Source organism: Osmerus mordax, chromosome 22, assembly GCF_038355195.1.
Source record: "Osmerus mordax isolate fOsmMor3 chromosome 22, fOsmMor3.pri, whole genome shotgun sequence".
NCBI classification, from domain to species: Eukaryota; Metazoa; Chordata; class Actinopteri; order Osmeriformes; family Osmeridae; genus Osmerus; species Osmerus mordax.
This window is the reverse complement of record NC_090071.1, coordinates 1,103,170-1,117,769: the sequence shown is the minus strand read 5'-3', so window position 1 is coordinate 1,117,769 and position 14,600 is coordinate 1,103,170. Positions and strand designations below refer to the sequence as shown.

Here is a 14,600-nt window from a genome sequence, read left to right as displayed (position 1 = left end):
TTAATTTAGGGTTTTGTACATCACTGGAACAAGTTGTCATGATGTCGCTCCATAGTGTAATTTTCAAATCTAGCTCTAATATGGAACGTTGAGACAAGACGCTAAATAAACCGACCTTTGAAATTCTGGCCGAGTCGCAATGAAATGGATATAAATAATAGCAAAAGGTCCCATAAAATCACTAGTATAGCGTCCCATGTACCTGATCTTGTGGTGTACAGTACCATAAAACAATTGCCATACGCAGAAAACTTCCAGGGTGTACTGCTTTTCGCAGATGTGTCAGGTGAGTTGGCAAAACACAAGCCATCTAGACTACAGTAACTAGACTATCTTAGCCTAGCTGCAATAGCTAGAGCTAGTTAGTTGTTACTAACGTTATATGTACCTACCATAACGTTAGACACCGTTAGCTACACTAGGTGGTTACCATGACATTTCTAAAGTATTAGCTCTATCAATTTCACAATTTGTTTAGGCTTCACTAATCTCACGGAGAAGTTCAGTCAAAGCTGTAAAAAAGGCTATGGAGCTGACGAGCTCACACGGACACTGAACAGCTACATTGGTGATATTGTCAGCCGTAAGTAGTGTTCAGTGGATCATTGGATGGCCATAAATGTTGATGTATTAACTAGCATCTATCTCTCTCACATACACCCACAACCAAGACCTGTTTCCAAATGAAATCAATTGGGTGGCGATGACTAAACTGTGTGGGTGAAACGTTATTCTTTACAACATGTAGTGTTTGTGTTGTAGACATTCTTGATGCAGGTGGAGACATCTTGAATTATGCAGGTAGGCCCACTGTCCCCATTAAGTCATCTTTTCAATTAATATCCACCCATGTTATACATTTTATGGCGTCAATGTGTCCCCATGCATCCATCTAGGAGACGCAATCTTAGCACTCTGGGCGGTTGAGCTCCAGCGGCTCAGTGACGTAATCTCCCTCGCGGTAAAATGCAGCCTCGTCATTCAGGACAAGTGCGGGGTCCGGAAGACCGGAGTAGGCTGCCAGCTACGAGTCAAAATAGGTGTTTATGCAACGTTGCTTTCAAAGTCCTTAATTGTATTTCCCCTATTGAAATGTCCAACGTCCAATATCCAAGCTTTTCAAGTGTAAGACGCCAAACGTAAACAAAAAAACTGGTTGGCCGTGACAAACCTTTTAGCAAGTTTATAGACAATTAAACTGATAACTTTTAGATTGTCTACCTCTCCTTTTACCTATCATTTTAACAGATGATCATTGTAGAGCCTTCACAATATTCCTTATAATCATCTCCTTCTATAGGGATATCAGCTGGAAAACTTTCAAAAGTGATCGTTGGGGATGACGTTAGCCAGTACTTTGTGGTGATTGGTCGAGCAGTCGACGAGGTGCGACTAGCCGAAGGATTAGCGGTCGCCAGCTCGATCATCTTGTCACCCAACGCCTGGGAACTGTGCAACAGGGACGACCTACTTGTTGACAAGATAGAGAACGAACGAGCTGTCAGGGTGAGTCCCTCATGCTTTCTTACAGTTCATTACTTCACGTGGCTCTTTGTACATCAGAACTAAAAGTCTGTAACTTTCACAACACATGAGCATGAATGAATGAACTGCAGGTGAGGTACCTTAAGCGAGACCCAAAATTTCCTGTTGAAGAGTACAAGGCTTCAATGGGCGCCGACCTGCAATATGAAGGCCCAACGGAAGGTACAGTAAAATGTCTGGATATCAGCCTACAATATAGTTACAGAACATTATAATATGGTAATCATGCCATATTAATTTAGCAAATGCTTTTGTCCAAAACTACTTATGGGGAGGGGCTGGACCCTCCTACCCCTCACTTGTCTTCATCATTATGTGCTCTTATACATTTGCAGTTACTAACCAAACATTTTGAACATTTGTGTCAACAGGCTGTGTAAGAAACGCCTGCAGACTATTGCCAAATCCTGAGTTGGAATCATGTCTGAGGAAATATGTCATTGAAACAGTTTTGCAAAAGGTAAGGTCCTCACTCAGAAGTCACAAATCACCTTCTTTACTTGATCATATCAGATGTTTGGATTGTTATCCTGTTTTATTAGAATCTATTGAGCTGAAGTGAAGCAGATCTATAATGAGATTATACATCTAATCTTCTCTACGTAGCAGCGTAACCAACCCATAGATGGATAGATAGGGATGAATCTTTTATCACTTCTTGTTATTGCTTTATTCATCCTTTTCCCTCAGATTGACGCCAACCAGCCTCTGGAGTATCTGTCTGAGATGCGTCCGGCCACCATCGTGTTCGTCAACCTGCAGTTCCAGGGACGGGAGAGCGACACGGAGCTCTGCTCTGCCATTCAGCTTGCCGCCCTGGGCATCGCACGCCAGGTGACCAAGCGTCACGGCAGAGTCAACAAGGTCTTCATGTTCGACAAGGTAAGACATTTTTTATTCACCTGGCAGACGCTTTTCTCCGTAACAACATACAGATTCTGTCTGTAGAAAGTCCAGCGGGAGATCAAGGATCAGAAGCGCGTGTTTCTGACAGTGTATCAGGGGGTCCGAGCCGGGGAACGGTGTGTATGTACCAGGGAGAGTGCAGACTAACCGGATCAGTGATGTCCTCATCTGTGTGTCTGTGGTGTTCTGGGCAGGGCTGCACATATCTGTGTCTGTTCGGTCTCCCTGGAGACAAGCGAGAAGACGAGAGTGCCCAGGCGCTGCAGGCTGCCTACGGGCTTTACCAGCTCTGCCTGCAGAAGCTGGGCTGTCTGAGGTAAGCACCCGCCAGCACAGCCCTGCCAGCACAGCCCTGCCAGCACAGCTCTGCAAGCACAGCCCTGCCAGCACAGCTCTGCAAGCACAGCCCTGCCAGCACAGCCCTGCCAGCACAGCCCTGCCAGCACAGCTCTGCAAGCACAGCTCTGCAAGCACAGCTCTGCAAGCACAGCCCTGCCAGCACAGCTCTGCAAGCACAGCTCTGCCAGCACAGCCCTGCCAGCACAGCTCTGCAAGCACAGCCCTGCCAGCACAGCTCTGCAAGCACAGCTCTGCCAGCACAGCCCTGCCAGCACAGCTCTGCAAGCACAGCCCTGCCAACACAGCTCTGCAAGCACAGCCCTGCCAGCACAATTCTGCAAGCACAGCTCTGCCAGCACAATTCTGCCAGCACAGCTCTGCAAGCACAGCTCTGCCAGCACAGCTCTGCAAGCACAGCCCTGCCAGCACAGCTCTGCAAGCACAGCCCTGCCAGCACAATTCTGCAAGCACAGCTCTGCCAGCACAGCACAGCTCTGCCAGCACAGCTCTGCAAGCACAGCCCTGCCAGCACAGCTCTGCCAGCACAGCTCTGCAAGCACAGCTCTGCCAGCACAGCTCTGCCAGCACAATTCTGCCAGCACAGCTCTGCCAGCACAGCTCTGCCAGCACAGCTCTGCCGATTGGACCCTTCACATGGCATTTCACTTTCAATTTCAAACATATCCACCATCAGATTCAAAAACAGCGCTTGATGTAAATGAGGAGAGTGTAATGTTTACTCATGGACTCACCTGTCGGCTTGTTGCAGACATTGCTGTTTCTCCCCAGCAGTGTTGTTCAGCTGGTATGGTGTTGGTGTTGATGTTGGTGTTGGTGTTACAGGACCGTGTCTGTCGGTGTGACGACCGGCCCGGTGTTCTGTGGTGTTGTGGGTCATCCTGTGAGACACGAGTACACAGGTACAACACTGTGAGACGCAAGTACACAGTAAACTGCTCTTCAGCCTCTGTGTGTGATCACTGTCCCTGCCTCAAGTCCTCCTGTGTGTGATCACTGTCCCTGCCTCAAGTCCTCCTGTGTGTGATCACTGTCCCTGCCTCAAGTCCTCCTGTGTGTGATCACTGTCCCTGCCTCAAGTCCTCCTGTGTGTGATATCTGTCCCTGCCTCAAGTCCTCCTGTGTGTGATATCTGTCCCTGCCTCAAGTCCTCCTGTGTGTGATCTCTGTCCCTGCCTCAAGTCATCTCTGTCTGTGTCTAAGTGATCGGCAGGAAGGTGAACCTGGCGGCCAGACTGATGATGTACTACCCAGGCGTGGTGACATGTGACCAGGAGACCTGCCACTACTCCAAGCTGCCGCAGATGTACTTCAGCAAGCTGCCAGAGAAGCCCATGAAGGGTGTGGAACACCCTGGGCCAGTCTACCAGTTTGTAGCTCGCAGGGACCAGATGTAAGACCAGCAGGGTTCCGCAGACTGTCACCCTCTGGAGTTATGTATTTGTTTACAAAACATGAAGCACGGGTGGGATTTGAACCTGTGATCTCTTCATCTGCCACTGAGCTATAATATAATGCTGTCCCTCTGAGCTATATCCACCCATGCATGTGCAGGTCAGTCCTGACGTGCTTGTTTGTGATCTCCTGTGCAGGAACGTGGGCAAAGCGGCCATATCTATGTTGAGAGGGGAGGGGTATCCTCTCCTAGGTGAGACGAGAAGATCCAAACAGGTCTTCACTGCACCATATCTCAAATTCTCAGACACAAACACCCAAACATCTCCATCTTAGTGGCTGAATGTTGCTCTCCACCTGCCCTGTTCTACCAACTCATCTCTGACATGTTGACCTGCCGTGGCTGTCAGGCCGCAGCCCAGAGATGGAGGTGTACTCCAGCACGGTGAGCAGCTACCTGGAGGCCAGGTCGGCCGGACACATGGACTACACCAACATCGTCATCTTCGAAGGAGCTGCCGGCTACGGCAAGAGCCGTCTGCTGGCTGAGATCGCTTACCGAGCCACCAAGGAGGGGATGAGGTGAGGAGTAGGAGACAGGAAGAGGAGAGGGGGAGGAGGAGACAGGAGGAGACAGAGGGAGGAGGAGACAGGAGGAGACAGAGGGAGGAGGAGACAGGAGGAGACAGAGGGAGGAGGAGACAGGAGGAGACAGAGGGAGGAGGAGACAGGAGGAGACAGAGGGAGGAGGAGACAGGAGGAGACAGAGGGAGGAGGAGACAGGGGGAGACAGAGGGAGGAGGAGACAGGGGGAGACAGAGGGAGGAGGAGACAGGGGGAGACAGAGGGAGGAGGAGACAGGAGGAGACAGAGGGAGGAGGAGACAGGGGGAGACAGAGGGAGGAGGAGACAGGGGGAGACAGGGGGGGAGGAGGAGACAGGGGGAGACAGAGGGAGGAGGAGACAGGAGGAGGCAGGGGGGGAGGAGACAGGGGGGGCATTTATATTGAACTCATCAGACTTTTTCACCCGAATGGACGTACAAACGAGTGCCTCAGTTTAAAACACACTGAGCATTCCACGCCAGCACCTCCCTCTGGTGGTCTTGTCAGGGTGGTGTCGTTGGAGCTGAGCAAGGTGGACCTGAAGGAGTCGTGCTACACGCTGAGGCTCCTGCTGGCCAGGCTGCTGGGGATGCAGGACTGTAAGAGCTACGCCGCCCGCGAGAGGGCCATCCTGGACCACATCACAGAGCCACACATGAGGCACAACCTCTGCCTGCTCAACAGCATCCTGCTGGTCAAGGTGCACACGCCCACACACAGGAGGCCAGCGGGGGGGGGGTGCTCGCTGTTGTGTAGGTCGTTTTTGGAGGGGTTAATGATGAAATGTATTTTGTTTTGCTGTGTGCAGTTTCCGGTTTCTCGAGCCGTGTCGTACATGGACCACAAGGAGAAACACAGGGAGACGGCTAACTACTTCATTAAGCTACTCTGCCAGGTAGCACAATGTGGTGATGTTTATAATCCACAACATTTAGACATTTAGTCATTTTAGTCATTTTAGCAGACGCTCTTATCCAGAGATACAACAAAGATGTTCACAGATCAGCAGCAACGTAATGTGTGTTATGTGTGTGTGTGTGTGTGTATGTGTGTTTATATGTGTGTGTGTGTGTATGTGTGTGTGTCAGTTTGCAGAGCAGCAGCCCTGTGTGTTTGTGTTGGACGAGGCTCACTATGTGGACTGTGCATCCTGGTCTCTGCTGCTGCAGCTGCAGCTGCAGGCTCACGTGCTGCTGTTCATGTCCATGCTGCCCAGCAGCCAGGCCCTGCCCAGCAGCCAGGCCCTGCCCAGCAGCCAGGCCCTGCCCAGCAGCCAGGCCCGGCCCAGCAGCCAGGCCCTGCCCAGCAGCCAGGCCCAGCCCAGCAGCCAGGCCCTGCCCAGCAGCCAGGCCCTGCCCAGCAGCCAGGCCCGGCCCAGCAGCCAGGCCCGGCCCAGCAGCCAGGCCCTGCCCAGCAGCCAGGCCCGGCCCAGCAGCCAGGCCCTGTCCAGCAGCCAGGCCCGGCCCAGCAGCCAGGCCCAGCCCAGCAGCCAGGCCCTGCCCAGCAGCCAGGCCCGGCCCAGCAGCCAGGCCCTGCCCAGCAGCCAGGCCCGGCCCAGCAGCCAGGCCCTGCCCAGCAGCCAGGCCCTGCCCAGCAGCCAGGCCCGGCCCAGCAGCCAGGCCCTGCCCAGCAGCCAGGCCCGGCCCAGCTCCCCGCTGGCCTCCCTGGTCAGCCTCCCCCGCTCACGCTGCCTCAGGCTGGCTCCCCTGCAGCCCTTTGTCATCACGCAAATGGCCTGCCAGATGCTGGGCGTGGACATGATCCCCAGCCAGGTGGAGGTGTACGTACTCACACACACACACAGTACACACACACACAGTGAACGCACACACACCTGCAGTGAACACACACTCTTTATACTCACACTTGCTGGATCAGGCAGTGATGGACAACTTTTAGATGTAATCTAACATGTGGATTGTATAATACAACATGATATAATGTGTGTGCTCCTGTGTGTGTGTGTGTGTGTGTAGCTTCCTGGTAGAGAGAAGTCATGGCGTGCCGTTCTACTGTGAGGAGCTTCTGAGGAGTCTGTACCAGTCCCAGATGATCGGGCTGAGGAGGAGGGAGGACACGCAGGATGACCCCTGCCCCCTCCTGTTCCCCAGCGTGGGCACGCTGCGCTCCCAGACCAGCAGCGTCTGGGGCCACGCCCACACCACACCTGGGGGCCACGCCCACACCACACCTGGAGTGGCTGAAAGCATATCGAGAATTGAGAAGACGTTTGGACATGGTGGGAGTATACTATATTATACATTATTATACACGCCACATGATGTGGAGCATGTTAGTCACAGGCTCTGTTACTGTCTGTGTTTAGTTGAGGTCTTCTTCATGGATATTACGAGAATGTGATTCTTATCAGAGGGGGCCCCCTAGTGGGGTGTGGTGGTTTTGATTAGAATCCTGTATGATGTCTTGGTTTAACAGGACTGTTAAATACACACACACACTCTGTCACGCACTCTCACACACACTAACACACACACACACACGGTCACACTCTCTGACTGTGTCCTGTCCCAGACTCAGCTGTGATGAAGAAGCCCTCCAGAATTCGGAAGATGACGTGTCTGGATAAACCTCAGAAGAAGCCCCAGTATGTCTGTTGTGTGAGGGAGGACGCCAAGTTCCACGAGTTCCCCATCCCTCTGACTCTCAAAGGTACCCCCCCCCCCCCCATCACACACACACACAGCCGTGCCAGGCTAGGGACCAGAGATCTCTCAGTGGGGGATGGGTGTAACTCAGCGGTTAGAGCATTTAACAACAGGTTAAAATTTCCCCCTGAACTCAATATCACTTTGGATAAAAGCATCTTCCAAATGAGAGATGATGATGGTGATGATGATGGTGGTGATGAAGATGTCTGGTCTCCAGGCATCGCCCTGGCCCACCTGGACCACCTCCGGCCCACAGAGCAGATGGTGGTGAAGTGTGCTGCGATCATTGGCCACACCTTCACCACCCACATACTGAAAAGCATCATGCCGGAGGGGTCAGAGGCCACGCTGGGCGCCTCGCTGGCCTTGCTCTTCCAGTCGGGCACCCTGGAGTGCGGCTCCCAGCCCAGGCAGCGCGGGCAGGCAGGCGAGGCCGGGCGCTGGGGGGCGCTGAGCTGCTTCTGTGAGCACAACAACCAGGACGTCAACACAGGTAGAGGGGCAGGTGTCCAGGGAGATTAGACTGTGTTGAGTGTGACACAGGTAGAGGGGCAGGTGTCCAGGGAGATTAGACTGTGTTGAGTGTGACACAGTAGTGATTCCTCACACCCTACTTCCTAACCCCAACCTACCTCCTGCCTAATCTGTCACCCCTAACCCCTCTCCTACTCCCTACCTAACCCCTCACCCTCCTACCTACCTCCCTCCCTCCCTATCCCCCCCCCCCCCCCCCCCCCCCCCCACTGTCTCAGAGGGGGCGAGGATGCCGTTTGGGGGGGGGGTGTGGTGTTGCCAGGTGATGCGTTTCTGCACGGTGCTGGTGAAGGACACAGCGTGTGAGCTGTGGCTGCGGGAGCAGAAGAAGGATCTGCACGCGCGCTGCGCCCACTACCTGCAGCAGCGGCCGCACAGCTGCCCCAGCTGCCGCCATGCTCACTTCATCTACGGACACGGGGCCGCCGTGGGCGTGGCCGGCGCCCAGGACGAGCCCAGCCCGCCGCAGCAGGGCGCGGCCCGGCCCACACGGCTGCTCCACAACCTCCAGGGCCTCGGTGAGTGGAGAACGATCTAGAAGGTTCCTGTGTTCTCCATGGGATGTGGGTGTTTCTTTAGCGGTTCTCACTCTCCCTCCATCTGTCTCTGTGTCGTTCTGTGTCTGTGTCGATCTGTCTCTGTGTCGATCTGTCTCTCTCTCAGATGGTATCCGAGGTAACCAGGTGCAGCCACTGATTCCTGACAGGTAACATGTCTTATGAGTGTGTGTGTCTGTGTGGAGCTACCTTGGAGCAATGTGCTATGTTTGATTTGTGTAATTATGTGTGTGTGTGTGTGTGTGTGTCAGCACAGAGAAGCAGTTCCTGGCCAGGCTGGACTCCATGCTGGATGAGGGCAGCAGCAGGGTGGAGAGGATGAGGCGATGCAGCACAGGGGAGCGGATGAGGGGCTGCAGCTGTGAACAGGTGGTCCAGTGTGTTTTGGAACCCATCATCCGTCACTGGGCCGGCGTGGGCGACGTGTCCAGAACCTTCTACTACCTCCTGGAGACCGCCGCTGCCTCCATATACCTGCACGACAACCTCAGGGTGTGTGTGTAGTCTGTATGTGTTTGTGAGTGTGTAATATGTCTGTGTGTAGTGTGTATGTATGTGTGTGTGTGTGTAGTGTGTGTGTTGCTGGGGGAAACAGCAGGCTGTGTTCCCTGCTCTCCTTTAGGCTCTGTCCTACTGTTCCCTGCTCTCCTCCAGGCTCTGTCCTACCTGAACGAGGCCAAGGCGATCCTGGACAACCTCCGCTGCGGCCTGCCTGCATTTGAGACGGCCGAGCCCTCGGTGAGGGTGAAGATCTGCAGCTTTGAGAAGGCCTGTGTGTTCCGTCTTAGTGGAGAGGTACAGGACCCTGTGTGTTCCGTCTTAGTGGAGAGGTACAGGACCCTGTGTGTTCCGTCTTAGTGGAGAGGTACAGGACCCTGTGTGTTCCGTCTTAGTGGAGAGGTACAGGACCCTGTGTGTTCCGTCTTAGTGGAGAGGTACAGGACCCTGTGTGTTCCGTCTTAGTGGAGAGGTACAGGACCCTGTGTGTTCCGTCTTAGTGGAGAAGTACAGGACCCTGTGTGTTCCGTCTTAGTGGAGAGGTACAGGACCCTGTGTGTTCCGTCTTAGTGTCCCACACTATGTCCCAGCGCCTGCTGTGGTGTCAAGATTACAAGTGTGGCTGTGCTTCTGTGTATGTAGGTGCTGTACAGCACAGGCCAGATCCGCGAAGCGGAGGAGATGTTTGTGCGAGCGCTGAAGCACCTGAACAGAAGACTCCCCAGGAACCGCCTGGCCGCGGTGCTGAAGCTCACCCTGGAGAGGCTGAAGAGCCGCTGCTACGCGTCCACAACCTTCAGGACCCCAGGGTCAGTCCCCCGCCCTGCCCAGACACAGGCGTGGACCCTGGGCAGTTCTATGGGCGTATGTAAGGCCCTCTGTAACATTGCCTGTAAAAAGGGCTGTAGAAATCTATTTGATTTGACTTCTGATGGCTGTTCCCTGTAGACAAGTTAACCAGCTACATGTCATTCAGCCACAGCAGCTTGCATCCACAGCAACATACAAATAGTGCGCATAGAAATTACTATAGCTACATGAACACAAAATAAAGCGAGTGAGTTCATCTTAAACAAACCATGCCACTAGTATTAAGTATTAGTATTATTTTAAAACTAAAAACTATCAATATTTTTCCAGCTTATATAACATTTACATTTACATGTAGTCATTTAGCAGACGCTCTTATCCAGAGCGACTTACAGTAAGTACAGGGACATTCCCCCGAGGCAAGTAGGGTGAAGTGCCTTGCCAAAGGACACAACGTCATTTGGCATGACCGGGAATCGAACTGGCAACCTTCGGATTACTAGCCCGATTCCCTCACCGCTCAGCCACCTGACACACTAGAGATGCCTTCTTTTTTCAGAAACATGGACAGTGGTGCTTCTTGTTGTGTTTTACCAGGAAGAAGAAGCAGGCCCGCCTGCGAGAGCAGATGTCCTGTCTGTCCTACCTGTGGCAGATCTGCTGCATGAGGTCCTCGGCCAATCACACGCTCCACGCCTCGCTCGCCATTGCCATGGAGAGGAACTCTGCCTGCCTCAGTTCCCAGGAGTACAAGGTCAGCTGACCCAGGGAGAGCTGGCCCAAAACAACACTAAACACATCTTCAAGTTCTAGAATTTTTTATTTGTCAGATGCACAGAACAACACAGGGTCAGACTGGGCACTGAAATTCTTTGGACAAGACAACGCAAAGCAACCTGGCATAACATGACATATAAGTACTCAGAACATAGGTTACACCAAGGCTGGGCGATATAAAAAAATATATAATATCTCGATATTGTCAAAATGTTTACGATATTTGATATATCTCGATATCTTTGCATTTTCATTTAAATAAGAAAAAAACATGATTTTCTTTTGCCCCCCAAAGGTGTATTGTTTTTATATTCTCGATATTTTTACATCAACATCAAAATGATTGCGATATATCGCAAATATTCGATATATTGCCCAGTCCTAGTTACACTTATGATAAGCTAACATATAATATACTAAACCTCCTAAATATACATCTGGAGAGACGCATAGAGCTAGGAGTTCATAGAGTTTGACATAAATAGTTCAGTTCTGGAGAGAACTGGAGAGGTGTGATTCAGGGTACCAGGTGTGTGATTAAAACAGTTCCAGTCTAACCAGCAGACCAAATCTCTCCTCTAGTTCCTCTCTCCTCCCTCTTCCTCCTGTGGCATTCCAGGTCCTCTTCTCGACCATCGACTACTTCCTGTTCTGCCGTCTGCGGGGCTGGGAGGGCGAGTGCAGCAGGCTGGAGCGCCTGCTGTGTGGGGCGTGCCTGGAGCTGCCTGGGGGGCCAGAGGGGCTGTTCATCATGAGTCACCTGGTCCACACGCTCTGCATCGTCAAGATGTGCTCCGGAGACCTGGCTGGCTCCATCCAGTACGGTAAGGTGAGGTGCGTGTGTGTTAGTGATGTGTGTGTGCCTGTACGAGTGTGTGTATCTGTGTGTGTTAGTGAAAGGCAGACAGGATGTCTACAGGTGGAGCTCAGGAGCTTGTCGATGTATGTGTGTGTCAGGTTACCGGGCTCAGAGAATCAGCATGCTGACCTGCCACCCAAGAGAGGACAGGGAGGTGACCAGCCAATCAGGAGAGGACAGGGATGTGACCAGCCAATCAGCAGTGGATGTGGGGGTGATCAGCCAGTCAGGAGTGGACATGCGGGTTACAGCCATCCTCCACACCCCCCTGCTGTTCCTACAGAGGTGACCTCAGACACCCGGCACTGCGGGATTAGACACACATCACACTTCAGTATCTAAGAGATTCTCCAGCTTGAAAGTTTAGGGCGATGACACACAGTTGACACTGATGTGTCTGTGTGATGTGTGTGTGTGTGTGCATGTGTGTGTGTGTGTGTGTGTGCATGTGTGTGTGTGTGTGTCCAGGTACAAGGAGTGTGTGCAGCTCATGCAGGTCCTGGAGGAGGTGGGCAGCAGGAGTGGAGTCAGCTCAGCCACAGGATGGTTCTACAGTTCCTGCTTCCACACACTCCTTTACGCAGGCATGCAGAGCTCTGAACACACACTCCTCTATGCAGGCATGCAGAGCTCTGAACACACCAGGACCAACACAAACAGAACAGCACAAGACAGATTAGAATAGAACAGAACAGGAAATAGCAGAATAGATTAGAGCAGCATCCAGCTTCCTCTGGGTCCAGCAGCAGGGAGGTGATCTCTGGGGCCGGCAGCAGGGAGATGATCTCTGGGTCCAGCAGCAGGGAGATGATCTCTGGGGCCGGCAGCAGGGAGATGATCTCTGGGGCCGGCAGCAGGGAGATGATCTCTGGGTCCAGCAGCAGGGAGGTGATCTCTGGGTCCAGCAGCAGGGAGGTGATCTCTGGGTCCAGCAGCAGGGAGATGATCTCTGGGTCCAGCAGCAGGGAGGTGATCTCTGGGTCCAGCAGCAGGGAGGTGATCTCTGGGGCCAGCAGCAGGGAGGTGATCTCTGGGGCCGGCAGCAGGGAGGTGATCTCTGGGGCCGGCAGCAGGGAGGTGATCTCTGGGTCCAGCAGCAGGGAGGTGATCTCTGGGTCCAGCAGCAGGGAGGTGATCTCTGGGGCCGGCAGCAGGGAGGTGATCTCTGGGTCCAGCAGCAGGGAGGTGATCTCTGGGGCCGGCAGCAGGGAGATGATCTCTGGGGCCGGCAGCAGGGAGGTGATCTCTGGGGCCGGCAGCAGGGAGGTGATCTCTGGGTCCAGCAGCAGGGAGGTGATCTCTGGGGCCAGCAGCAGGGAGGTGATCTCTGGGGCCGGCAGCAGGGAGGTGATCTCTGGGGCCGGCAGCAGGGAGGTGATCTCTGGGTCCAGCAGCAGGGAGGTGATCTCTGGGTCCAGCAGCAGGGAGGTGATCTCTGGGGCCAGCAGCAGGGAGGTGATCTCTGGGTCCAGCAGCAGGGAGGTGATCTCTGGGTCCAGCAGCAGGGAGGTGATCTCTGGGGCCAGCGTGGTGTGAACAGGCCGGCTCACGGTGGCGTCTGTGTTTCAGGCTTCTCCTTCAGAAGCTTCGAGAGGTGCTGCCGCTTCGTGGAGGAGTCCCAGTCTGACCCCAACCTGCTGCTGGACCACAGCCTGATGTGTGACCTGTACTCTGCTCTGGCCCTCTGGTGAACCTCACCACAACACCACACCTCACCACAGCGCCAACACTTATCCTGCTGATGCTAACTGGTTGTGTGTGTGTCCCTGTGTGTGTGGTCTGCGTACTCAGGTATACAAGGCTGTGTGATTGGGAGAGGGCGCGTTTCTTTTATACCAGAGTGTGTGCCATCGTCCCCCAGACGCCCGCATCCATCCAGTCCACCAGCGGAGGGGCCATGTTCCTGGAGGCCAGCGTGCTGCTGTTCAGGAAGGCCATGATGGAGAACAACAAACACATCCTCCTGATCTACCACACAACTCAGAAGGTGCCACACACAGACATGGGAAACGGTACTGTACTGGAGGCTGTTCTGGTTACAGTACTTTACTACAACTTTTTACTTTCACTTCTTACACAAATATTCTGTACTTTCTACTTCTTACCTATTCAAGCCAGGCTCGTTACTTAGTTTGAATCTGTATTTTGTATTTTATTTATTTTCATTGCGTACCTTTTTTCATTTACTGGCTATCATGCACAACAACGTAAGCTCCCAAGCTTTAAGCTTTCACAAAAAAGTTGGAACAAATATTTTCCCAAAAAGTTGATTAAAAAGTTTGGAAACGTTGAAAAAAGTATTGTGGGGGAAAAAGGTTTCAAAAGGTTGAAAAACTCTCTCTGTCCCTCACAGCACTTCTCTGAGTTCCACTTGAAGTTCTCCAGCGTCCAGATGTTCACTCCCAGGGTGTTGCACCTGAAGGCCTACCTGTACCTGCTGGCCGGTCACGAGGCCCTGGCCCAGCTGCTGCTCTCCAGGGGCCTCCAGCTCAGCCAAGAGCAGGGGAACAGGCTGGAGCAGGCCTGGATCACACACAGCCAGGTGGGAAGAGGGGATGCCTGAGGGTCACGGAGACCACGAGATGCAGGCGTGAGAACCTAGTCCTTTACATCTTCATCTTCTCCCTCTTCCTCTTCCTCCTCCTCCTCCCTTTTCTCCCTTCCTTCCTCTTCTGTCCCCTCTTCTCTCCCCCTTTTCTCTCCTCCTCTCTCTCCAGGCTGAGTGGTTTGGCACGTCCCCTACGAGCCCCAGTACTTGGCGTTCCTCTGCCCTGAGCATGCCCTCCTGGGAGGAGGCCCAGACCATGACCCTGGAGCAGCTCTCATCCTCACACTACTCCTTCCAGGGCCTCCCCTCCAGGACCAGGCCCGTCCCACGCCTTCCGCCCCGCCCCGAGGACGCCATCCTGCTCAAGGCCTCGCAAGCAGGCCCCGAGGCCTTGGAGCTCAGCACGTCACAGACTAAACTATAAAAATAATCATTTGAACCCGATTTCAGATCAGTGTCGCAGTCGCTTTATTTGAATGGCTCACACAACCTTTTCTCTAACGCGTCCTGTCGTGTAGCAAATCACATTTGGAACCACAT

The 14,600-nt window shown here is 53.3% G+C and overlaps 1 protein-coding gene across 1 annotated transcript; it reads left to right on the top strand.

Annotated features, from left to right (window-relative positions):
• Positions 1–144: 144 nt before the first annotated feature.
• On the top strand, positions 145–14,484 carry LOC136966427 (adenylate cyclase type 10-like). The gene is made up of 33 exons (XM_067260934.1): positions 145–286; positions 479–583; positions 763–801; positions 897–1,040; positions 1,301–1,506; positions 1,617–1,707; positions 1,917–2,005; positions 2,236–2,427; positions 2,646–2,767; positions 3,634–3,710; positions 4,012–4,201; positions 4,401–4,456; positions 4,614–4,785; positions 5,316–5,508; positions 5,617–5,703; positions 5,897–6,031; positions 6,446–6,588; positions 6,785–7,047; positions 7,347–7,478; positions 7,695–7,970; positions 8,230–8,529; positions 8,675–8,717; positions 8,820–9,060; positions 9,223–9,363; positions 9,709–9,875; positions 10,474–10,630; positions 11,273–11,477; positions 11,611–11,797; positions 11,981–12,096; positions 13,082–13,199; positions 13,304–13,499; positions 13,866–14,054; positions 14,230–14,484. The coding sequence occupies exons 1-33, from the start codon at positions 145–147 to the stop codon at positions 14,482–14,484; spliced, it is 5,169 nt and encodes a 1,722-aa protein (XP_067117035.1).
• The last annotated feature ends 116 nt before the right edge of the window (positions 14,485–14,600 follow it).